Below are 26,666 nucleotides of genomic sequence, written 5' to 3' on the forward strand. Positions count from 1 at the left end.
ATGTTCTCTGAACCTTTATATAGAAAATAGGCCATATGTGTTCAGTAACTATTCTTTGCAAGGAATGGTAGGTGCTTTGGGGGAATTGAAAATTACTTACATAAGGCTATGGATCTTGCCATCCAAAGAGGGAAACTAATGTTTATCAAGTGCTTATCATGTCCTAAGCACTGTTTAAAGACATTTATTTGCTATCACATTTGATCTTACTATAATTTCAAAGGTAGATATTATTACCTCTTTTGTGCAGTGGAAGAAACTGAAGTTCACTTAAGTGAGTGAGTTAGCAGGGATCTTAAACCCAGATCTGGCTGACTTTAAAGTTCTTTTTCACCTGCTTTCCTTAAAAGTAGAAAAAGAAGGAGCCAAAGGATAGAGTGAGAAAGAGAGAGAAAAGAAGAGATATTTGTCCCAGAAGATGGCCATCTAAAGGGAGAAATGCAAGATCCAGTAAGAACTAAGGTGGATCACTGTGAAGTTAACAAAGCTTGAATTTCAGAGAAGTTTACCTGCCTGAGCCCCTTCCAAGGCCCTGTACTTAATATTTTATTTCTAATTTTGAAATCTTTATTCCTGGAAAGAACTCCTCCTCCATATTGTATAAGCTTTAGATTCCCAAAACCTTGTTATACCCTTGAATGAAAGATAAAATGCTACAATTGGGAGGAAGCAGTTAGTATCAGTTGGCTGGGAGTTGGGCTATTCAGGGAAAGTTTTCCACAGGAAGTGGCATTTAGAGGGAGACTTTGAGACTTGAACTGTGTATTTGAACAAGCAAAGGTGAGTGAAAAAGAGTGCTGTAGGCAGAGGGAACAATACAAGGCATGGGGCATGTACAGAAAACAATGACTGGTTTGATCAGATTGGCAGATCCATAAAGGATTAAAATAGAAGACAGGATTGAAGCAAGATGATCGAAATTATGAATCTTGGGTGCTGAAGTAATAAGGGAAGTTGAAAACTCAGAAAATCCTACCCAGTTTTGCTGCTAAGGGGTCTTTGGTCATCTTCAAGAGAGCAGTGGTTCTCTAAAGTGTGGTTCCCTGGATCAGGATCATCTACATCACTTTGAGAACTTGTCAGAAGTGCATATTTTTGAGCCCCACTCAACGCTACTGAATAAAAATTCTGGGTGTAGAGACAGTGGTCTGTATCACTGATACATGCCCTTTCAAGTTTAAGAGCCCAATTTAAGACAGTCATTAGGTGTAGAGAAATGACGGTAGAAGTCCAACTGCAAAGGGTTAGGGAATGGGTGAGTACTGAAATGAGGAGTTATGTAGAACAACAACATTTGTGGTGGGAAAGAGATAGCAAGAACACCTGCCTAAGAGGATGGCTACGTGGAGGGGTTTTGCTTTGTACTATAGAGATTTTGTGTGTTTTGTTTTGTTCTGTTTTGTTTTATTTTGTTTGTTTTTTGAGACAGAAGGAGAGCAGATAACTGGAGTTAAAGAGAAAGATGAGTAAAGAGCTGGTAAACTGAAGGTGTTCATATTATGCAGCCTTGATCTTTTAAGTCAATTATAAGTCAAAGTCATGGGAATTGAGTAGTGTCAGTCCTGTAACTTTGTTCTTCTCCTTCAGTATTGTGTTGGTTATTCAGGGTCTTTGCATCTCCATATAAACTTTAGAATCAGTTTGTCAGACCCACAGAATAACTTGCTGAGATTTTGACTGGGATTGCATTGAATCTATAGATCAAGTTGGGAGGAACTGATATCTTGACAATATTGAATCTTCCTTTTCATGAACATGGACCATCTCTCCATTTACTTAATTTTTCTTTGATTTCATTCATCAGAGTTTTGTGGTTTTCCTCATCTAGATCTTGTATATCCTTCCTTAGGTTTATATCCAAGTATTTTATTTTGGGAAAGCTAATATAAATGGTAATGTGTTTTTAATTTCAAATTCCACTTGTTCATTGCTGATATTTAGGAAAGCAATTGATTTTTGTATATTAACCTTGTATCCTACAACTTTGCTATAATCACTTATTAGTTCCAGGAGTTTCATTGCTGATTCTTCTAGATTTTCTACATATATAATAATGCCATCTGTGAACAAAGACAGTTTTATTTCTTTTTTCTCAATCTGTATGATTTTTATTTCCTTTTCTGGTCTTAGTGCGTTAGCTAGAATTTCCAATATAGTGTGGAAAAGGAGTTACACAAAAGGACATCCTTGCCTTGTTCCTGATCTTAGCAGGAAGTCTTTGAGTTTCTCACCCTTACATATGATGTTAACTATAAGGTTATTATAGATGTCTATCAAGTTAAGGAAGTTCCCCTCTATTCCTAGTTTGCTGAGAGTTTTTATCAGGAATTAGCTTTGAAACTTGTCAAATGAATTCTGCATCTATTGTTACACTCATGTGATTTTTCCTAGTTTAGCCCACTGATAGAATAAATTATATTAATTCATTTTTTAGTTTTGAACCAACCTTGTGTATCTGGAATTAATCCCACTTGGTCTTGATATATATAAACTCTTTATACATTGTTGGATTTGATTTGCTAATAACTTGCTGAAGAGTTTTGGTTCTGTGTTCATGAGAAATGTTGGTCTCTAATATCTTTGCCTGGTCTGGGTATTCTGTTAATGTTGGCCTCATAGAATATTTAGGAAGCATTCCCTCTGCTTCTATCTCCCGGAAGAAGTAAAGGATTGGTAGAATTTCTACTTTAAATATTTGGTAGAATTCACCAGCGAATCTATCTGGACCTGGAGATTTCTGAATTGGAAGGTTGTTAATTATTGATACAATTTCTTTAAAAGATATATGCCTATTTAGGTTGTCCATTTCTTCTTGTATGAGCTTTGGAAGACTGTATCTTTTGAGGAATTGGTCCATTTCATCTAGATTATTAAACTGGTGGGCATATAGTTACTTATAGTATTCCTTTATTCTCTTACCATGGGATATGTAGTGATGTCTCCTCTTGCAATTCTAATATTAGTAATTTATGTCACCTCTCTTATTTTCTTAGTTAGCCTGGCTAGAAGCTTATTAATTTTATTGATCTTTTCTAAGAACCAGCTTTCATTGATTTTCTCTACTGATTTCCTATTTTCAATTAGGTGATTCTGCTCTAATTTTTATTATTTCTCTTCTGTTTCCTTTCAATTTAATTGACTCTTCTTTTTCTAGTTTCCTATGGTAGAAACTTAGACTACTGATTTTAGATATGTCTTTTCTAATATATGCATTTAATGCTATAAATTTCCCTCTGTACTGCTTTCACTGTGTGCCACAAGATGGTTAACGTGAGCTGGAGTTGGGTATTTTCATTCCCTAGATCAATTGGGTTCTAATAAAAAACCCAGTAGTTTACAGTCTCATAAAATAATTTCTCTTAGGGGAGGCCTTGTGACGAACAAAATTCTTTAATGCTCTGGAGTATTGCAAAATTTAAATTTTTAAATTTAAAAATGAACAGATGTTAGAAGACTTCTGATTTTTCAGTTTGGTCAGCTTTTTACTTGTTAGGACAGAGTGATAACATTCAAGTTCCTTATATTTTGGAATATAAGAAGAACAAAAACGGAAGTCCTGTTTTTCATCTCTTCATCCCTTTACCTAGCACATTGCCTAGCTTACTATATGTTAAATATGAATGTATGAATAACTTATACCCACTTCTAGGTCATATGATTGATTAATGTAGGAATTGATTGTTAAAATGTTATTCTGAGCAGCTCTCTTAAGATTGTTATTTCTACTGCCTTGCCCTTAGAACCTATAACAGCATCTTGCAATCTATAACAAAATCCCTCAAACATACTTCTTGCATGCTGAATTAAGAGGAAGACTCAAATTCAGTATATTTTGATTATCCAAAATCCTGCAAGATCAGCTCTGGTCTAATTCATATTCTTGAAAAAAAAAAATAAAACATTTGAAAAGGACTCAAGTGGGCATTTCTTGTTTAATTTTTAATGGATTTCAACATTCTTGATTAGATGGTGTGCCTGAGTCCATTTGGGCTGCTGTAACAAGATATCATAGGCTGGGTGGCTTATAAACAGCAGAACTTTATTTTTTTACAATTCTGAAGTGTGGGAAGTCCAAGATCATGGTGCCAACAGACTCATTGTCTGGTAAGAACCCACTTCCTCATAGATGTTTGTCTTGTCATTGTAACCTCACGTGGTGAAAGCGGTAAGGGAGCTTTCTGGGGTTTCTTTATAAGGGCATTAATCTCATTCATGAGGGTTCCACCCTTATGACCTAATCATCTCCCAAAGGCCAACATATGAATTTGGGGGAGACACAAATATTCAGTTCATAGCATGGTGAAAGATTTTAAAAATCAGTATTTTATGCAAAAAAGTTATTCAGTCTTCATATTAAAACACTTTGTCCATAACAATTATTTTAGGGAAGAGATGTCTCTTTATCTTCTTTGTTGTTAGTTTAGGCCTTTACTTCATGGAATCTGTATTTTAAATTTTACTTTCAATGAGAAATAGGGCAAGATTTTCACAACCTTTACTTTAAAAAAAAAACCCTATTTTTTCTTTTTAATCTCAAATAGTTGTTTTCTTAAAAGCTTTTGATTTTTTTTTTTTTGCCTGAATTTTAGTATCCAGATTACCTTCCCCCAGTGGAATATCTTTTCCTTTTTCCCTTTTTTTTTTTCCTCTCAAAATGCAGACTGGGATTCTAATATGGAGCCAGGTCCTTCATGATAAATGTAGACTTATCAAAATGCCTTAGGTGGCAAATTGTGTCTATCACAGTACTGGACAGTCCTCTGATTAAATAGATATCTAATTCAAGGTCTATTCTTTTGGGTGAGCTTACCTGCCTTCTTTATTTGTAGTCTCTTCAAAATCCTGAGATGCCAGAAGCAATTCAAACAGTATCAAGGGTTCAGATCGTAGCAGCATAAGCACTTACATGTCTCTTTGACTTGTTAAACACATATGGCATCCTGTCTTGATAAAAATTGGTATTTAATAGCTGAATCATTCTGTAAATTATCTTGGAGTTATGAGGAGCATATTCTCAAGAACTTATTATGTTAAGAATTATGATTCATGGGCGCCTGGGTGGCTCAGTTGGTTAAGCGACTGCCTTCGGCTCAGGTCATGATCCTGGAGTCCCGGGATCGAGTCCCGCATCGGGCTCCCTGCTCAGCAGGGAGTCTGCTTCTCCCTCTGACCCTCCCCCCCTCATGTGCTCTCTCTCTCTCTCTCATTCTCGCTCTCTCAAATAAATAAATAAAATCTTTAAAAAAAAAGAATTATGATTCATTAATGATAAATATATAAAAGGTACAGTTATTATCACTTTGGAGATCTAAGTTTCATTTTATTTGGTATCTTGATTTGTGGAAACCACAGAAGATGAAAAATAATTATAGCAGGTTTCAGTCTGTTGCAATACTAAAACAGTGAATCAGGCACTCAGAAGAATGTCCTGAGACTGTTCTATTCATGGTACAGTGCAATTACAGCTAGCATCAAATTCAACACTGTTTAGCTGTCCACATAATATTTTGATTTATCTTGATCCAAAATTCTCAGAAAGGAAGTTCGGTGAAGTTACTAGAAATCACTGACTTGGAATTAGGATATACCTTAAAAGCTCATTTGCGGGAAGTACTCTGGCCTTATTCAACAGATCACTGAGAAGCTTGGAAAAACAAATCCCGGAAAAGAATTATTATGTGCCAATTATATAAACAAGAAGACTTTGTTAGGTATTAACCAATAAGATTCCTTGCTGTTAAAACGTGTCAGACACAATGCAATATCAGCAGTTCAGTAATATAGAAGAACCAGAGATTAGCTACAAAACTTTAAAGCTAAACAAAAGATTTACCGATTGCTTCTCAATTTAGTCTTATACCAACATAAAAACTGAGTTCTCAAAGACTTTCAGTATTTGCTTCTTGAAAAGGAACATGGTCACTTATCCTAGTTATTAGAACCCTGGCTAATGATATAGAGGTTTGGACTCAAGGTGCTTTTTATTAAAATTTTGTGATATGACTTTATTATTTTTTATTTATTTTTTTAAAGTTTTTAATTTAAATTCCAGTTAATTAATATACAGTGTGATATTAGTTTCAGGTGCACATATACTAATTCAACACTTCCATACAATACCCGGTGCTCATTACAAGCGCACCCCTTAATCCCCATCACCTAATTCACCCATCTCCCCACCCACCTCCCCTCCGGTAACCGTCAGTTTGTTCTCTATGGTTAAAAGTCTGTTTCTTGGGGCGCCTGGGTGGCTCAGTTGTTAAGTGTCTGCCTTCGGCTCAGGTCATGATCCCAGGGTCCTGGGATCGAGCCCCGCATCGGGCTCCCTGCCCGGCGGGAAGCCTGCTTCTCCCTCTCCCACTCCCCCTGCTTGTGTTCCCTCTCTTGCTGTCTCTCTCTCTGTCAAATAAATAAATAAAATCTTAAAAAAAAAAAGAGAGAGTCTTTTTCTTGATTTGCCCCTCTCTCTTTTTTTCCTCCTTTGCTCATTTGTTTTGTTTCTTAAATTCCACATATGAGTGAAATCATGTATTTGCTTTTCTCTGACTGACTTAGTTCACTTAGCATAATACTCTATAGCTCCAGGGGCACCTGGGGGACTCAGTCAGTTAAGGGTTTGACTCTTGATTGTGGCTCAGGTCATGATCTGAGAGTTGTGAGATTAAGCCCTGTGTCGGGCTCCATATTGAGGGTGGAGCCTGCTTAAGATTCTCTCTCTCACCTTTTCCCTCTGCTCCTCCCCTGCTCATGCTCTCTCTTTCTCTCTCTCTGAAAAAAAAAAAAAAAAAGAATTAAATACTCTAGCTCCAACCATGTTGATGAAAATAGCAAGATTTCATTCTTTTTTTTATGGCTGAGTAGTAGTCCATTGTGTGTGTGTGTGTGTGTCTGTGTGTGTGTGTCTGTGTGTGTGTGTATACCACATCTTTATCCATTCATCAGTCGGTGGACACTTAGACTATTTCCATAATTTGACTATTGTAGATAATGCTGCTATAACATCAGGGTGCCTGTATGTCCTTGAATTAGTATTTTTGTATTCTTTGGGTATATACCTATTAGTGCAATTGCTGGATCGTAGGCTAGCTCTATTTTTAACTTTTTGAGGAACTTCCATATTTTTTCCCCAGTGGCTGCACCAGTTTACATTCCCACCAATAGTGCAGGAAGGTTCCTTTTTCTTCACATCCTTGCCAATCCTGTTATTTCTTTTGTTTTGATTTTAACCATTCTGACAGGTGTGAAGTGACATCTCATTGTAGTTTTGATTTGTATTTCACTGATGACTGGTAATGTTGAGCATCTTTTCAAGTGTCTGTTGACCATCTGGATGTCTTTGGAGAAATGTCTATTCTTGTCTTCTGCCTATATTTAAATTGGATTATTTTTTGGGTGGGGGGTTGAGTTTTATAAGTTCTTTATAGATTTTGAATACTAATCCTTTATCAGATACGTCCTTTACAAGTATCTTCTCCCATTCTGTAGGTTGCCTTTTAGTTTTATTGATTATTTCCTTCACTGTGTGAAAGCTTTTTATTTTGATGCTTCCCTTGCCTCAGAAGACATATCTAGAAAGAAGTTGCTACAGCTGATGTCAAAGAGTTTACTGTCTGTGTTCTCTTCTAGGATTTAATGGTTTCAGGTCTCACATTTAGGTTTTTAATCCATTTTGAATTTTTTTGTGTGTGTATGGTATAAGAAAGTGGTTCAGTTTCTTTCTTTTGCATGTTGCTGTCCAGTTTTCTCAGCACCATTTGTTGAAGAGACTTTTTTTTTGTCATTGGATATTCTTTCCTGCTTTGTCAAAGATTAACTGACCCCATAGCTGTGGGTTCATTTCTCTGTTTTTTATTCTATTCCATTGATCTATGTGTCTATTTTTGTGCCAGTACCATACCATTTTGATGACTACAGCTTTATAATATAACTTAAAGTCAGGAATTGTGATGCTTACCGCTTTGCTTTTCTTTTTCAAGGTTGCTTTGGCTATTTAGGGTTTTTTTGTGGTATCATACAAATTTTAGGATTGTTTGTTCTAGCTCTGTGAAAAATGTTGTTGGTATTTTGATAGGGATTGCATTAAAAGTGTAGATTGCTCTGGGTAATATAGCCATTTTAACAATGTTTGTTCTTCCAACCCATGAGCATGGAATTTCTTTCGATTTCTTTGTGTCATCTTCCATTTCTTTCATCAGTGTTTTATAGTTTTCAGAGTAGGGGTCTTTCACTTCTTTGGTTGGGTTTATTCCTAGGTATCTTATTATTTTTGGTGCAGTTGTAAATGGGATTGATTCCTTAATTTCTCTTTCTGCTATTTCATTCTTGGTGTATAGAAATGCAACAGATTTCTGTACATTGGTTTTTGTATCCTGTAGCTGAACTGAATTCATGTATCAGTTCTAGCAATTTAGCAAATAGTCTTTCAGGTTTTCTATATAGAGTATTATGTCATCTGCAAATAGTGAAAGTTTTACTGCTTCCTTACCAATCTGGACACCTTTTATTTCTTTTTGTTGTCTGATTAAATTTGTGATATGACTTTAAAGCAAATCACTTCCTCTTATTGAACTTTCCTCCACCCATACCTCACCTACACAAGGCATATTCAGATTGCTTATAAAAGCTTTATTGTTGTGGTTGAAAAATCATGGTATATGATGAACATATTTGTACAGCAGGGGCTGATTCAGAAATGGAGGTGTGCATATTAAATTTCACAAGATTTTTAAATAAAACTGGATTTGGTATTTGACCAAAATTAACTAAATTCATTTGTTTGTTAGATCAACTAAATAAGTTTGTTCATTCATCTGCCTTCTCTCTCTCCCTCCCTCTCCCTTTTTCTCTCTTTCTTCCTTCCCTCTTTCTATCCATTCATCCACCCACCCACCCACCCATCCATCCATCTATCTAATCCATATGTCCATTTGTCCATTCATTCATCCTTCCATTTGCCTGACCCTCAGTCAATCCGAACACCCAATTATTGAGTACTTTATGTGCACCCACCATAATGCCAGGTGCTGAGAATTCGGTGGAAAACAATGTAGACCACCCTGTCCTTGTTGAACTTAAATTCTTGGGGTTAACACAAGTAATAATCAAGAAAAAATAAATACAATAATTAATGCTTCTGATTAGTAGTGTGAAGAAAGTCAGAAGGGTGTTGTGTATAACTTTTGGCTTATCTGATATTCTCAGTTGTTTCAGAGAACAAGCATTCATGAAAGTCTCGTTACAGAGCTCTTACAAACAAAAGACATGGTATCATTATTGTTTACCAGCTTATCCCAAAGGCCTAGTTTATTACCAGATTCCTAATAAATATTCAATAAGTTATTATTATCATGGGTTGTCAGAAGCTCTAAAGCATTCATTGTGGTCCATGAACTTGTTCTGGTTTATAAGCTGTTAGTGGTCTCTGATAAGTGTAAAAATTGAGAGTACGCATGTAGAAATTCATTTTTATTATCTTTCATTTTAAAGTACTGGTATGCAGTGGATCAGAAACTAAAAAAAACATAAAGCAAAACAAAACTGTTCTTTGCCGCAGAGAGTGTAAAAAGCATTCCTCTAAAAAACCACTGGCTCAGCTCTCTTGTAAAAAAGAAAAAAGCTAAATGACAAAAGAAAAACAGGAGTCATCTAAGGGGAAGGAAGTAAACATTTATCCAGTGCTACTCAATATTGGGCCATATTTCCGTGTTCAGTTAATGACTGCAGGAATGTTCTGCCCACTCAAAGCATCTTCATCCAAGTGCTGGATGTAAGCCAACATGGAACACAGAGGTGGGGCCCCTATCCTGTAGCACCTGCGCTCCCCTTCCATCACATGGCATTGTCATTCTGTGCTCTTAATAGTCTTTTGGTAACAAGAATCATTTTTTTTTTCTTTTCCTTAATATCCTTTTTGCTTCTCCAAGTTCTCTTCCTGCCAGGCAGGGTAGATGTAAGAATTTGATTTGACAACTGTCCAAGTGCTAATCCATTGAGTGGCAAGGCTTGGCCTGCCTTCTCTGGGAACACAGAGCTCACCCTAACATTTTCTTGTTTATTGTCAGGCCTAAACTGGTGCTTAATATATTATGGACAGTATCTGAACATTAGAACTGTTTCAGATCCATTAATTTTCAAACTCATATTCATGTTAGGAACTAGGTCAAGCTATATAGGACCCTGCTTTTGGCTTAAGGCTATCCTTAGAAATGGTATGCATTAACACACTGTATCTTTGTTTTCCTTGATGCAAAATGGGTATTTTTAGCCTATATGCCATTAGTAAAGGTCAGTGATAAATGAAGGGTCCAGAATTAAGAGTCCAGTTCCTTATGGCCAGTTTCTGTATTCTTTTCCAGGGTTGCTCTGCCCCAGATTACTATTGGTCAGAATTGGGAGTATTATAGAAAGGTCTGAATGAATAAGTTGAAATCTTACCTGGTGATATTAAGAAAAAAACAGAAACAAACCCAGTTCCAATGTTTTTTAGTGAAGTATAATACTAGATTACATTTCTCGTATGGTGTCTGTATGTCACAGGAATAATTCTGTTGTTCTTGTTTTCTAGGTGGGCCTCTTGGGAAGAACTGGATCAGGGAAGAGTACTTTGTTATCAGCTTTTTTGAGACTGCTGAACACTGAGGGAGAAATCCAAATAGATGGTGTGTCTTGGGATTCAATAACTTTGCAAGAGTGGAGGAAAGCCTTTGGAGTGATCCCACAGGTAAGTCAGAAAGACTTAGTAAAAAAAAAAAAAAAAGTGACTATATATTTTTACCATTATTTGACACTTAAGAAAATCACATTTCCCTGGAAAATGTATTTGTTATTTATTGCTATCTTTTTTTCTGCAATGCAGTGTTTTCATAGGAAAAAAGAAAACTACCTATAAAAATTTGGAACTCTCTGCCATACAGTGATTGAACTATTAATAGTTTTGACAGCCTTTCCCAGAAGACACAGTCCACATGGGAGCATGGGACTTTTGTTTTTAATCAGTGTTTTCTCCCCTCCTTCAGTGGTCTGAGCTCCAAGTTAGCAATCCCAGCAGGTTGAGAAATGCTTTGCAAGATGTAAATGATGCTGCTGAAATAAGAAACACTTGGAAGCACCAAGTAGTGGAATTGAAAATAGAAAGTCTAATGATTGTTTTTTGTTCTTTGGATAAAATGAACCATGTCAGATTAGTCTGTAGCTTTTTTTTTTAAGTCACTCTCTGATTTGGGTCACAAAGGATCTCTAGCTTCCCTGGCTCAGTAGCATTCTCTGCGTGTCATTGTAGAAGAGGATTTCTTATATATGAGAGAAATAGCAGTTCCAGTTTAAAATGACCTCAGTGGAAACCAAGGAATGTCGTTACTAGAGCCAAATCTGAAAGGCACGTGTTGCACTTCTACTGGCATTTGCTTTCTTCTCTGTGGGCATATTCACTGCTTTAGTTACCACATTGCTTCCTTTGTACTAATGGGCTGAATCCATTCCACCAGCACATTCTAAACAATTCTCCACATTTAACACAAAATTAAAATGCCAGGAGCATCTCCAGATAGATGGACTATAAATCTAGCCTGAGAAAAAAGCTTGTATTTCTTGATAGATTACCTTAGTGTGGAACATTTGCTTTTTTTCACCTAATGAGGCACTAAATATTGTAGCTGCTGGATTGATGCTTTTAATTTTTTTGTCTAGACTTTGCCATGTTGCCAGAAGCTTAATCCTGGTCGAACTTTTGAAAAACAGTATTGTTTTTCAGAAAGAAAGAAAAGATTGTCAGATGGTCTAAAGGTAAAGAAACACTGGGAATATGAATATCCCAAGGTGACAGCCTTAGGCAAGATAACAATGTTGAAGAACACGGAATAGAATCTGGTTGTCCGGTTGTCTAAGACGCGTTGCTGTTCGTTTGACTCTAAGTCTCCCAGTCCCATTTTTAACTGCGGTAGTGAAGATTTTGGTGTGTGTTTGTTTTTTTTTTTGTCCTTATTCATACAAATCTAAGCATTAGCATGAGTACAGCTCTAAAAAATAATTTCAATTTCACTGGGGATCCTTTAGTTTATCTGCCATGTTATTTATGAAAAATTATGTGTTCTATTTAAGGAACCGAAATATGCAAGACCTGGAGGAAAACTGAATGAACCAGTTATGAAAATTCTTTATCTTCTCTTTTTGCTGAAGTAAATCTTCCAAACTTGCCTTTATTTCATTTTCCCTCTTCTGTGGCTTCAAGCTTTATAAAATTATATCAACTAAACAAGAAATACTTTGAGATATGCCTTCAAAAATACATGATCATGCTAATATAGATGCATCTCATTCTACATTTTTAGGACCCTGTTTCTGGGATTGTCTCCTAGTATCACAGGGATATCTGTAGACAGAATGTACTACTTTTTCTACAGTGACATCTTGAGAACATTAAGTGAATGACCAAGAAAGAGAGAGGGCAAGCTCCTCATGCCCTTTTAATATCCTAACTAGGAGTCGCTTTTATTTTCCTAACTTTACTTTAGAAGTTCAAATTAAGTAATTTTTTCTTCTTTGCCTGGAGTTTGATCTAAAAAAAAAAAAAAAGGAAGAAAGGGTAAAAAATCCAAGAAGAACTGTTTTTTGTTTGCTTTTCCATCTTTCTTCCTTCCATCTTTCTGACCTTGCAAGGGCATCTCTGACATGGAATCATCAGATATCTCCGGGTCAATTAGTCACTTATTTTGAGACACATGAAACAGGAACAAACTTTGAAGAAAACCTTTTTCTCTCCCTCATAGTGGTCCTGAGACATCTGCTGTAGAGTCACAAGATGTCATTAGTTTCAGCAAATTCTTGCTGTGTGTGTGTGCGTGTGTGTGTATGTGTGTGTGTGCGCGCGCACGTGCATTCTCTCCTGTAGCTAGAAAGCAATCTTGGAGAATGCACCAGCCTAGAAAAAAGGGTACTGTGTACATTTCAAGGTGGAGACTTCTTTAATTTGTCCTGCTTTACCTGTGAGCTCTGTCTGAGGGCATGGAGAGAAGGTAGTGTGGCCTCCAGTCAGAGCCCCATTGCCTTAGGCAATTCGAACATCAAGACTTGCATTGTTTATTAGCTTTGAACTTTGTTGAGCACTTTATTCTTGAAAGACAGAGAAACAGTTTTTAAATGTGTTTGTAAAACTTCAATTACGACTTTAAAAGGCCGCAAGCTGTTTCAAGTAAATGGTCTTACTTGCAATGAGTCCTTATGACCTGAAAATAATCCACGCCCACATATGACTGTCCACCACAGAGCTGGAACATCTTTTGCTGTGAAGGGTCTCAGACAGGGCCAAAACACGTATCTCTAGATTCAAGCAATGGAATTGGGAGTGCAGCAGTTCTCATTCAGTGTACTAATAAATAGCAATTAAATAATTAGTTGTGAAACTCCTATATGCTTAAAATTATAGCGTACTATAATTCTCTATGCTATAGATTCTGTAGTTATGTGAAAGGTATTGAGGTCCCAATCCCACATATGAGCTTCCAATGAGAAGTTCAAAATTGAAGTCAGAGACCAAAAGAAGAGACTAAATGATAAACCAAAGACAGTTAATTAGATATAGTTAATGAGTCAAGGTGCGAGCCTGTTCAGGGGGCGCTGTGGGCACTTCTTAGGAGGGTGAGGACCGGCGGAAGAGCTTGTTGTTGCTGCTTCCAGTGGATCACCGTCACTGTCTCCTTCCTCCTTTCCTCCTCCCACTGCTAGCAACAAATGAGTACGGGCAGTTTCACAGGGAAGGCGGTAGTTAAGGTGGGTCTTAATGGGCCATACCGCTTGTAGGTTTTTGAAAGGTTGGGGGCAGGGTGGGGTGGAAAGGATATTCCAGGATCCCAGACAGGGATATTATGAAGTGCAGAGAAGAGGGTTAGAAAGAGTTGGGGCTCAAAGGGCAGGGGAGGCCACGTGATAGGGAGTATTAGAGTAAAGAGGGAAAGACTTGGTAAGTACTGAGACGGCCCAGTGAGGATGGAGTTGACTCTTTCTGAGCCGGGAAGTGCGGGTGAAGGGATGGCGGAAGGGCCTGCTGCCGGCAGCAGCATGTGGGGGAGGGACTTCTGGGACGGAGCGGGCGAGAGCCAAGCAGTGGGCTCAGAAACTGTCCACCTGGGCGCCTGGGTGCCTCAGATGGTTAAGCGTCTGCCTTCGGCTCAGGTCATGATCCCAGTGTCCAGGGATCGAGTCCCACATCAGGCTCCCTGCTCCTTGGGAGCCTGCTTTTCCCTCTGCCTGCCTCTCTCTCTCTCTCTCTCTTTCTCTGTCTCTCATGAATAAATAAAATCTTAAAAAAAAAAAAAAAAGAAACTGTCCAGCTGTGGTGTGGTAAGATCCTGGACTATAGTGAAGACCACACTGGGGGCGGGGTGCCAGATTCAAGGGAAAAGAGAAGGGGTGCCTGGCTGGCTCAGTGGGTAGTGCGTGGGGTTCTTGTTCTCAGAGTGGTGAATTTGCACCCCATTTTGGGGGTAGAGTTTGCTTAGGGAAAAAAAAAGGGAGAAGAGAAAAAGAACTAGTATGGATATTAGTATGACACAACTTTACTATTTTTTTTTTAAGATTTTATTTATTTGAGAGAGAGAATGAGAGAGAGAGAGAGCACATGAGAGGGGGGAAGGTCAGAGGGAGAAGCAGACTCCCTGCTGAGCAGGGAGCCCGATGTGGGACTCGATCCCGGGACTCCAGGATCATGACCTGAGCCGAAGGCAGTCGCTTAACCAACTGAGCCACCCAGGCGCCCACAACTTTACTATTTCTGAGCTGAAAAATTTGAAAATTTAACAGTTTTGTCAGATCTGGAAATCATTTTTTTAAAATGCTATCTCTACAAAGTGTATACTGGAAAGTTGTAGTATGAAAGGTTGTGAAACATTAAATGACTTTGCAGGAACCAAATATTTGAACGTCTTACATGCAGTCATTTACATATAAATAAATAATATGTTCATTAACATTATAAAATTATTCTCTATTCTAAATCTTAAACATTTTTGACTAATACTTTGTTCACCTTGTTCTCGTTAATAAGATATTCTTAAAAGCCAAATGACACTTATTTTTAGACATTCTATAATGTAACCTTAGAATCTTGATTTGTTTGAATTGAATAGATTTTTATTGTATCGATTCAACTTATAATAAAATTTTGCAGACATTGCCAGAAGGTAAAATCACAGCCACTCTGCTGCTTATAAGCATTGGGACCCCATTTTAATAGAACTTTACATGATATATGTGTATCTATATTTCCCTCCCGGCCAAAACAAAACAGTTTATTTTTTTTATGCTTATGCCCCAGTGCTTTTTTTACGCTATACTATATTCCCGCTTATTTAATTTATGCTATATTCAATCACCATGGAAGCCAAATTGCTTTTTTGTTTCATTTGACATCCAAGGCTAAAGCATACTGCCCACTTCAGTGGGATGTGAGCCGCTCTGAGCACCCCATGTAGGCTCGGCGGTCTCCCCTGAGTTGAGGAGTTGAGGAATCAGCTTCAAGAAAGAGATTAGTCAGCTGGTGAACAATGGTGCTCTTTTTATTCTTCCTGGAGTCCTAAGAATTGCTCTTTATGCATAATCCATGACATTAAATAAATATCAAATATTTACACATCCTCATTTTCCTATTGGTGAATAGTTTCTTAAAAGAGAGGATCATTGTGATTTTTAGTTTCAGCTGTATTTTTTGCTGTATAATCCATTTGACTGTGTCACCTTGGCCAAGCCACATAACTTCTTGGGGCCTTGGCTGTTTCATTTGTAAACCTGGGAAAAGGACATAGGTGACCTGCAAGGACCTCTTGGCTTTAGAGATGCCTTTGTGGAAACTTCAAACAATTTAGAAAACAGAACTAAGACATTGGCTGGCACCTCTAAAAGGAAGAGATGCTATTTATAAGACAGGAATGAAATGTGTAGTTAATTGTATGAAATCATTCTAACTGGACCGGTCCATTCAGTTAATTTTTTAGAATTAAAATGAAAGCATTACTTTAATGCTAGACAATCAACTGTAAACGAAAGACCTACAGAATTTCTGGGTGGTCACAAATCCACTATATCTAAGCCTATTAGATATCGAATTTCCACAGCTTTCTTCCTTCACAATTTTGAATTTATATCTATTTTAAATAAAATGAACATATAACATTGCCAAACACTTGATAAGTATTATATATGAATTATTTAGCTATTATGAGATAATTTGGGCATACCATTTCTCAACAATGACACAAAAAGATCAAAGCTTTAATGGGTAGTTAGTATTATTCCTTTAAAGATTGGCCATGGGAAGAATGGACAGGCTGAGATTCTTAAGCAGGATGAAAGAATGTATAAAGAAACTGAGGAAGTGAAATAAAACCATGTGGCTGGGGTGAAAAAGGGAGGTAATAGAGCAGAGCACTAAAATCAGCCAGAAGAAGTAGGGGGTGCCAAATCATGTAGGGTCTGCAGGCCATCTCATGGATTTTATATTTTGCCTTGAGTGTAATGGAAAGCCAAAGGTTTTTCAAAAGGCTAATGATAATCCAACTGAGATTTGTAACAATTGCTTTGGTTGCTAAATAAAAATAGAAGGGAGGCAAGAGTGAGAAGAAAGAAATTGATTAAAAGGTTCTTGCAGTGTTCCAGAGAGCGATATTGGTGTTTTGAACTATATAGTGACAGTAGGGATGGAGAAATAACTGGATTTGAGATATATTTGAGGGGAAAATCCATAGGACTGATGATTGATTTCATTTGGGAGGATCAGGGAGAAAGAAGTCATGGATGACTAAAATTTCTGGATTGAGGAAATGAAGTTGCCATACACTTTTCAAAATGGAAAAGCCTATAGGTAGAGTAGGTTTGAGAAAAGGTGGCATTTCCCCATTCGACAGTGAGAACACTGAGGCTCAAAGAGCGTGGGTTCCTGTTCGTAGAGCTGCGTTGTTAATAGCATCTTTGCAAGCCACATTACCTTTAATCACTTCTGTGGCTGCTTTGTTGTCATGATACCTTTGGCCTCCACCCATGGTCCTCCAGAATAATGACATTATTCCATTTGACCCAATTAAAATTTCCTATTGTTCTGTTCCACTGGATGTGTAAATATCCTTGAAGGTTACAAAGACACTGTGACCTGTATACAAACCCTTCAACTCGGGTTCTGCCTAGGAAGAGGAAGCAAGCCTCTCCCTTAATGGTGCAGGAACTGAGCCTGTCTCCGGGGAATGGCTAGTGATGCTGACACAAAGGCTATGCTGCTAAGCACTGATGGGCTCTTTATAGACCCATTGAGCTGCTTCTGCCCAACCTTTAATCATTCCTGAGCCCCAGATCAGGAATAAAAACTGGTTTGCCTAGGACTTGAGACATTTTGCTGGGGTGGTAAAGAGCACACATTTGGAAACAAACACCCTTGGGTTTGCATTCTAACTCTACAATCTACTAGCTAAGTGACGTTGGAAAAGTCACTGAAGTTCTCCCAGCTGCGATTTCTTCGTGGGCTGTGATAGGATTTATTTCGTTAGGCTGATGGGAAGATGAAAAGAGATAATGCATGTCAAGAGCCTTACCTGGCATATGGCAAATCTGTCTTAAAACGAAGTTCTGTGTTCCATCTGCTTGGTTCCCAGTGGAGATAATTTCTCCAAAGCGTGTCATGCATGGTCTGATATTTGGTAAACCCTCACAGTGGTTATTTCCTGTCTTTCTCAGTAATGCAAGAAACGTTTTATATAAAGAATCACAATACTTTTTAAAAAAAAATGTAAAAAACAGTAAAGAGCAAAATTCCCTTGGTAAGCCTTTGAGCTTTAGGTACTAAATAAACCCAGTTGCTTAAATAACGAATTGACTCGAGGTTTCAGGGCCACTTTGTACTTGATTCTTCGTTTATCGGAATTCCCCGATAGTGCTCTTTGTCTGTCTGCTCTCTTTAGCTTATTTGGACATTACTTTCATTTCCTGGGAAGCTTGGAGGAAGATGCACAAATAATCCACCGTCTCATGAGTCATATATTCATCCCTTATATTACAAAGCAATGCAAGTGCCCCTAAGGAAGATGATTTTTTTTAAGAGAGAGGAAGCGCGGGAGCACAAGGTGGGGGGAGGGGCAGAGGGAGAGGGAGAGGGAGAATCTTAAGAAGGCTCCATGCTCAGTGCGGAGCCAAGGCCAAGGCCGGGCTCGATCTCATGACCTGAGATCATGACCTGAGCCGAAATCAAGAGTCAGACACTTAACCAGCTGAGCCCAGGCACCCCAGGAAGAGGATTTTGATGCAGGTTAAGACCTACCAGCGTAAGTCTTGTTGCCCTCTCCAGATGGTTCCTGAGATATTTGGTAGGACGTTGTTCTTTAAGCCATAAACTGTGCCCTGGGGGATGAGGTCTTTAACGTGACCCTCTTTGAACCTGACTGCCCTGGTGAGGATACTCGTGTTCTGCCCAAGAGGCACAGATACCCACCTGTCTTGTGCGGTTTCTTATGGATCAGGTGGACACTGAGCTTTCTCCCTCAGTGTAAGGCAATTTGTGAAAACTAAGACGTCAAAAAGTGTAGTTCTCAATTCTCTTTACTGGATATTAATCAAAGGCAAGAGGAAAAAGGCAAAGAAAATATTATTGAGTGTTAACATCAAAAGTATTTTTCAGGGCGCCTGGGTGGCTCAGTTGGTTAAGCGACTGCCTTCGGCTCAGGTCATGATCCTGGAGTCCCGGGATCGAGTCCCACATCGGGCTCCCTGCTCAGCAGGGAGTCTGCTTCTCCCTCTGACCCTCTTCCCTCTCGTGCTTTCTATCTCTCATTCTCTCTCTCTCTCAAATAAATAAAATCTTTAAAAAAAAAAGTATTTTTCAGTTCACCCATATGCACAGAGAGAGGACTAAATATTAGTATTGTGACATCAGCACTTCTGAGACAGTGATTTTCTTTTAAAACATTTTTTTAGCCCCATGGGCAGACCTGAGTAGACGGTCCTACAGCAAGGAAAGTGTCTCAGGGTGATAGTTGTGCATTTCTCCTTGCAGGGTATTAGATGGTCATCTTGTCAGCTCAGCAGGATCCATCTCATCTGGTACATGCATTCACTTAGACAAATATTTGATTTCCACTTTTTCACTGATTTCTAAGTTGTGCCTTTCTCCTGGTTGTACAAGTCGAGGCGTGCCTTGGTTTATAGACCAGACGAACATGTGTGTTTAAATAAAATGTCTATACATTCAAACAATCTCAAAATCCTTTAGGAAGCTAGACTTAACAAAGAAATCCAAGGAAACTATGTGAACAAAATAGGAATTTGTTCTAACGAGTTAATTATAACTCATAAACATAATTTTTCAACTGTTCAATTTTCTATTATATTTGCTCTTAATAAGGAAAAGTGCTAGGTATAAAACAAAATTTTAATTTCCCACAACTTACAATGATCTGTTTCCTTATCCTAAGGACATTGGGATGAGATAAGTGTTCACTAGGGGCTTCTAATGTAGCTGCAATGTTTATTTCTTTAAAGAAGACACAAAGCAACTATGCTAAAATTTTAAAATTTAAGAAAACCAGGGGTACCTAGGTGGCACAGTCGGTTAAGCATCTGACTCTTGGTTTTGGCTCAGGTCATGGTCTCAGGGTCCTGAGATTGAGCCCCACATTGGGCTCTGTGCTCAGCATGGAGTCTGCTTAAGACTTTCCCTCTCCCTCTGCCCCTCCTCCCTGCTCTCTCTCTTTCAAGTAAATAAATAAATCATTAAAAATAAAATAAAATAAAATTTAAGAAAACTAGATGGTAAGTACATGGACATTTGTTATTATTTTAAAGTATTTTTTCTGCTTCAAGTGTTTTGCAGTAAAATAATGGAAACATGCAAAGATGCTTAGGTTATTCATACTTTCCTCTTTCTTTTCTTTATTGCTCTAGAAAGTATTTATATTCTCTGGAACATTTAGAAAAAACTTGGATCCCTGTGGACAGTGGAATGATCAAGAAATATGGAAAGTTGCCGATGAGGTAAGGATGCCTACTGAAATAATTTTGAAAGAGGTAGCTCATATGCACACAGGAGTGGTTGTCATAGCTGAGATAGTTTTACACGCTACCTTTATGCCTGTACGTATGTGTATAACTTTAGAGAACACTAACATACCTGGAGCCCCCAGTACTTTGGACTAGGCCTCCCTCTTCCTCTGTGGTGAGTCTCCAACTCTCAGGCCCCAGAGAGTAACACTGTGTTAGCCTTCTTCCCTTCCAGAGTACATCAGTGAGACACAAGCTGCGAGAGACCCAGGCACCTTACAGGGCACCAGGATTATTTGTGATTCTAAAGATCGTCTCTCCACACCTTCTCATCCACGCACTGTCTGGTTCTGAAGCATTCCCAGCACTAGGAGAGGCCTTGGCATAACATGATATACTTCTCTAGGAAGCATGAGTTTATTTGTTTATTTTATTTTATTTTTTTAAAGATTTTATTTATCTGACAGAGAGAGACACAGCGAGAGAGGGAACACAAGCAGGGGGAGTGGGAGAGGGAGAAGCAGGCTTCCTGCGGAGCAGGGAGCCCGATGCGGGACTCGATCCCAGGACCCTGGGATCATGACCTGAGCTGAAGACAGATGCTTAATGACAGAGTCACCCAGGCGCCCCTAGGAAGCATGAGTTTAGAAATGACGATCCTTCTAGCACACCTGCAAATGGCCGCAGTCTTCTCTGGAAGTCACCAGGAGTCACTTGCTTTCAGGGGATGTGGCTCTGAGCCTTTCTAGGCAAAAAGTCACATGACCTAGTTGTGGTGTGCACCATTCCTTGATCAAGGTCGGTAGGGCCATATTAGAAATATATGGATTAAAATGGAATCAAAATTCCTAAGTAATACCCTGTATTTACCCAATAGATGGTTATAGTTGGAGGCATCATATGGAAGAACTTAGAGTGCGGGGAACAAAATTCTTGGTTTCCTTAACAGAATACCCTGGCTGTAAACCATTAGTTCTTGGACATAGAGGCATTATAAGAAAGAAAAAAGGAACATAAACTGTTCTATTTCATTAAATTTTAGACTTACATCCAAAGCCCTGGTTGATGGCAGACTATAATTACGGGACCTAAGAACACTGAGATTCAAAGGTCTTCTTAGAGAACAACTTTATTTCACTTATTTCCCATAGTTTTGGTCTTTTTTTGTAGCCCAGTTTTGTTTATTCCAAATATTCTTCCCTTTTGTGCCTCCCTTCGGACTGGATCTTGCCAGGAGCTTTGACGGGCTTGTAAGTGTTAAACACTTACCCATTGAGTGCCCAACCTTAATATGCCCCTCATAAAATACACTGAGATTAACTATTTTTATTATCAAAGTTTCCTTATTACCCAACAAACAGGGGTTTTAAAGAAAACATTAACTAAATTGCAAGTGGTGCATTTGAAGATCTTTGATGTGACTGCAGAGAATGAGCTGTAGGAACACAATGTGGTGGGACAGAAACTGGGGAAGGAGACATTAGACTTTATAAAGTCTGCAACTATTGCCAAGTCACAATAAAATTTACAGGAATCAGGATCATAAAAATAATCTTAAATTTTAGAAGACATGGTTAAAATGTTAAATATCGACATAATGCATACATTTTACCTGTCTAGATTTTCATTTGATCAACTCATATTTAGCTCTTTTTTGCTGATTTTAAAAGATACTTTGCTATTCATAAACCAAAATGATGCTGTCCTTACATTCATGCCATGTGTTTTGAGTAGTAATGAAAACTTTGCGTTGAGGAGGCCCAAAGATAGCATACAAATAAGCAACAGTTCAGAAGAGCAGAGAAGCAGAAAATCATTGGTTTAAAAGTTACAAGTCCTGGGCTTTTGTTCACGTGGTTGTTCGTATAATTTATCCAAACAGGAACACTTTGGGGTGTGTCAGTTTCTAAACTGCACAGGATACTGGGACAAAAGGCATAAACCAGTACTGTCTGGGGCAAACCAGGATACATGGCATCTCATCTAGTCCTCGCAGTGACCTTGGTATGACTTGTGTCAATACAGGGAAGTGAACAGGTTAGCCAAACACCTGAATCTTATATAGCGCCTCCTTCTTAATTCCGCTTTCCATCAAATGAAAATCGGAAGTACACATGATGACAACACCAGGCCAAGAAACACTTTATTCGTCCCTTGCATTTGGCCCCATACACCAGTGTGAAACCTTATTCTTGCTGATCTGGACTAGATTTTGTGAAGCCATGAGGATTGTGCCTAGTTCCTACTTCTAAGACTCAGAAACAAAGCTAACATCCATAGCTTCCTTTCCCTTTGTGCCCTAGGCCACACCTTCATCTTGGCATGCTGAGCCTCATCATTCTGTGGATGAATTTAAAGCAAGTCCAAAGGAGGGGAAGAGGGTTTCTGTTTGAGACCTTGGACCGAGATGGTCTAATTTTCCCATCCCCAAATGACTCAGAGCCAGATAGCTTCTCCCCAGGAGCACTGACTTTATCAGCTGTGTAGACCAAAGAGAATTTCAAGAGACTGAATCCCAAGAGGAAAAAAAAAATAGACCCCTAACATTGTGGCTCAATAAATTGGTAGGGTTGTTTTAACTTTTCAGACTTACACATATAATGGGCAAGCACAGTGCCTGGCAAATAATAGGTATTAAGTGACTGTTAGCTATTCTGATCCTATTTCCATCTGATCTTCACCTAGCCATCTCTTAAATGTTGGTGTTTGCCCTTATAATAAGTCCTATTTTACTTCTTCTTCCTGGGAAATTTCATGCCACCTCTTGGCTCTAACTAATACGATGCTGTGACTCCCAAATCTGCCTGTCAGCTCCCTACCTGATATCTCAGCATGGATGAGCACCTTGTTTCCACAGTCACTTTCTCTTCCCCAATGCACACAGCTGTCCTGTGTACCTAATTCCAGCAAATGTAATCAGCACCTTCTAGGTGCCCAAAGCCAAGACCTGGGACTTACTCTTGACTCCCGATTTCTTCACCTCTCTCCGCCTATCAGGTCCTGTTAATGCCATCTCCTGCAAATATCTAGAATGTTTCCATCCCCATCTGACACCACTACCAACTCTCATGTGGACGTCTTAAATAGGCTCCTAGCTGGTTTCCCTCTCATTGGCTTCCTCCAATTCAGTCTGCTCTTTGTAGCTCTGGTGATCTTTCTTAACCCTGTCTGATCACTTGTTTCTTCCCTTCCTAGGGTTCTTTGTCATCCTTTAAACGAAGTCCACCCTGCTTACGGTGGCTTCCAAGGTCCTTCATGGTTTGATCTTTGCTTGCCTCTCTAAACTCATGCTCCAGCCTCCCCCTGCTTACCATGATCCAGTTCCTCTACAGCACCATGTGCTCTCTGACCCCCGGAGGCTTTTTCTCATGCTGTTCTCTGTACCTGGGAAACCCTGCCAGCCCTTCACTCCCTGCTCCTCCTCATCAGTCAGGTTTCTTTTTATATATCTCTTCTGGCAACTTGCCCTGATGCTCCAGTCCTGAGGAGGAGCCCCTCCTTGCTGTGCCCTGTACCCTCAGCCCTTCCGTGGCCTTCTTCACACGGGATAGACTCACCTCTTAACTTGTTCATGTTCCCCATTGGATTGTAAGTTCCTTGAGGGCAGGGATACTGTCCCATTCGCTGCAGTATTTCCAGTGCTTACAGTAGTGTTGGGATGTGGATGGTGGTCAGTAAATATTGGTTGGTTGAACGAATACATAAATGGCTTAATTCTTTTTTTTTTTAATGAATGATTTGATTCCTTTGTTGAAATGAATAAACAAGTGATTCACGTGCTCTATAGCATGAAGATAACCCCACGATTGGCACACAGCAGGTGCTGCCATTAGCAATGAGCACGCTGAGCCTTGAGACGTCTCAGGGGCTTGCGGATGCTCGAGCAGCTCCCTCCTTGGACTTCGGGTTCACTGGCTCTTATTGCAGGGAGCTGTCTTTGTTGTCTGTGGTCTAAGCAGCGCATCTCTTGGTTTTAGAATGAAGGCTTTTTTGGCAGTTGTTGGCTTTTTCGGTAACTTATAACATAGTTCTCTTCCTAACACATTGATAGTCAGGTAAGTTGTTTTAAAGAGCAAGCTAAATAAGAGACACAATGGCCTCTTAAGCTGAAAATCTGCCCTGGAAAACCTGCAGAGCAACAAAAAGAGGGCTTAGAGTAGTTGAGAGTGTCTATTTTTATAACTGCTGGCTAATGGACTATTCCATCCAACCATAATTCACTTCTGTTTTTTTTTCCCCCCATGTTTTCTTGTCACAAGAGCAAACTCTTGCTCCATAATAACATTCCAGAGTGTGGGAATAGCAGAGTCAACATTTTGAAGAAAATGTCTGGTCCCTTACAGACCGTAGTACCTTTTTTTAGTTTGATATGTCACAAAACAGATTTTTTTCCTTATAAATACAGGATTTATCAGCTCAACTGCATTAAGCTGGCAAATTAGTTTCTTGTAAAGTTTTTTATATCCACAAACTGTGGATGCTTTTATTTATTTTTCAGGCCAAGTTGGAATAAAACTAATTAGGAATGTTTGGATTCTAGTGAATTTTAATTTACCTTCGCTTGGACAGAGATAAGCTAAAATTTATATTTACTTTAAATCTACTGAAAAATAATTTGTGATATATGTCATTAACATTATATCAGGAATATATATGGATATATTAATGTGTATATATTAACATACAAAGAATTCTACTAAATTACTAAATTGGCAATTACATTTTCAATTTTTTTTTCTCACAGCACTTTGAACAGTAATTTCTCACTTATTATTTTTCTCCCCACCCGGACCATGAATTTCTTCAAGGCAGGGCCTACTGTGATTCATCTTTGAATGCCCAGGTCTGCCATAGTACCTAGAATTTAATAAACCCTCATTAGGAGCCTATTAAAGAATGCATGACTGAGCAGTCATTTACATTCAAATAATCTTTAGGCTAATTTAAGCCATTCTTACCAGCACATAAAGTTGGTTACACCTAGAGTTATGGTAATAATTTTGTATCTTTTCAAAAACAATTATTAGTCTGTCTTGCTTCCTATTTTCTCTCCAAAACCTACCACAATATCCGGTGGAAAATAGGTAATTGATAAATTTGTCAAATGTTCACTTACTTCAAAGCTTAAAGTTTTACTAACTCATGTTACCTTTCTCTAGTAAATGTGATTAAAAAAAATTTTTTTTGACTATACCTGATAGTGAGTAAAACAGTGAGTTGGGAATGTTGCCAAATAGACCCTGGATTGGTCTGTCTCACTGTCATTTATTTTTTATAATTTTGTTCTCCAAATATTGACAGTGATAAGTATTTAAGTACTTAATTATTTACTTAAGAAATAGTTTCATTTGGGAAAACACACACACACCAAATATAATATAGTAAGAGGGCTTGGGAAATGATGATATGATTGGTGTGGATCTCAAGGGAGAATGCTGTACATGCCACCACATTTTCACCAATATCTCAACCTTGTTGTTAGAGGTATGATATAAATTAATAATGTTGCAGTACTTCCTGCTAATGTACCTCCCAAGGCAACTTCTGAAGGCAAAAATCTTACAGATCTTGTCATACCAGGTAGTGTTTCAGGACCAGGCCCCTGCCCTTGGGATTTCCCAAGTTGTACTAGTAGTTAGGATGGATTAGGTACTTACCATGTGCCGCACTGTGTGGCAACCTCTTTCCAGAAATTATCTCACTTAATCTGTGGTACAGTCCTTTGAAGTCCATACTATTATTTTCCCCATTTTTTTCAAGTGAGATAAACGGGACTTAGAGTGACACACCTGATACCATCAGCAAATGAGTGGAGCAGTGCAGATGTGAAGCCACTTCTGTTGGACTCCAGAACTCCAATCTTTAACCAGTACTTTTTAATTGAAGTATAATTGACATATAACACTGTATTAGTTTCAAGTGTACAAAATAATGATTTGATAATTGTATACAATGTGAAACGATCACTGTGATAAGCCTTGTTAACATCCATCTAATCTGTACTTTTCCTGATAGTTAATTTGACTTAAAATTAAAAAAAAAAAGGAGGGCATGTATTGAATGGAGCACTGGGTGTTATACACAAACAATGAATCATGAAACACTACATCAAAAACTAATGATGTAATGTATGGTGATTAACATAACATAATAAAATTAAATTAAAAAAATCCTTATCAGTGTTAAGGAACTTCTAATTTTATACTTCTATTTTTAAGGGATTTTAAAGAGTCTTAAAGATGAGAACAAGGAAGCTCACAGACGGGACGTGTCCTGTCTTAGATGGCACTCTTTATTGGCAGAACAAAATCTGCACTTGTTCACTTATTAGTTGTAATTCTTAAGTTTGGATTCATTTTTGCATTCATCAAAACCATGTTTGGGTTTTTTTTTTGGGCCAGCATTCTAGGGGCTCAGTACATACTTGTTGAACAAATGAATGACTCTCAAGGCTGACAGTGCGCCCATTATTGGCACAAGGGACATAGAGCTAAAGAGCATATGTTTTTACCTTCAGGAAGCAGTCTAACGGGAAACTTACACAAATCCTTCCATGGCTATGTGCCTGGCTGCCCTAGAGGATGATCGGGGTATTCAGAAGGGTATGTCACGGTGTGTAGGGAACTATAAGCTGTTTGGTGCTGCTGGAAGCTAGGGTG

General features: G+C 38.4%; 1 protein-coding gene across 1 annotated transcript in view; it reads left to right on the top strand.

Moving 5' to 3' along the window:
* CFTR (CF transmembrane conductance regulator) overlaps positions 1-26,666 on the top strand; it is a 166,168-nt gene that overhangs the window by 133,812 nt on the left and 5,690 nt on the right. The window contains exons 23-24 of the mRNA XM_073899110.1: positions 10,565-10,720; positions 19,912-20,001. Of these exons, the coding sequence (XP_073755211.1) occupies positions 10,565-10,720; positions 19,912-20,001 (246 nt within the window). The remainder of the gene's footprint in view (positions 1-10,564; positions 10,721-19,911; positions 20,002-26,666) is intronic.

This window comes from Callorhinus ursinus, unplaced genomic scaffold, assembly GCF_003265705.2.
Source record: "Callorhinus ursinus isolate GAN/ISIS: 27379988/994484 unplaced genomic scaffold, GSC_fseal_2.0 scaffold12, whole genome shotgun sequence".
Lineage (NCBI taxonomy): Eukaryota > Metazoa > Chordata > Mammalia > Carnivora > Otariidae > Callorhinus > Callorhinus ursinus.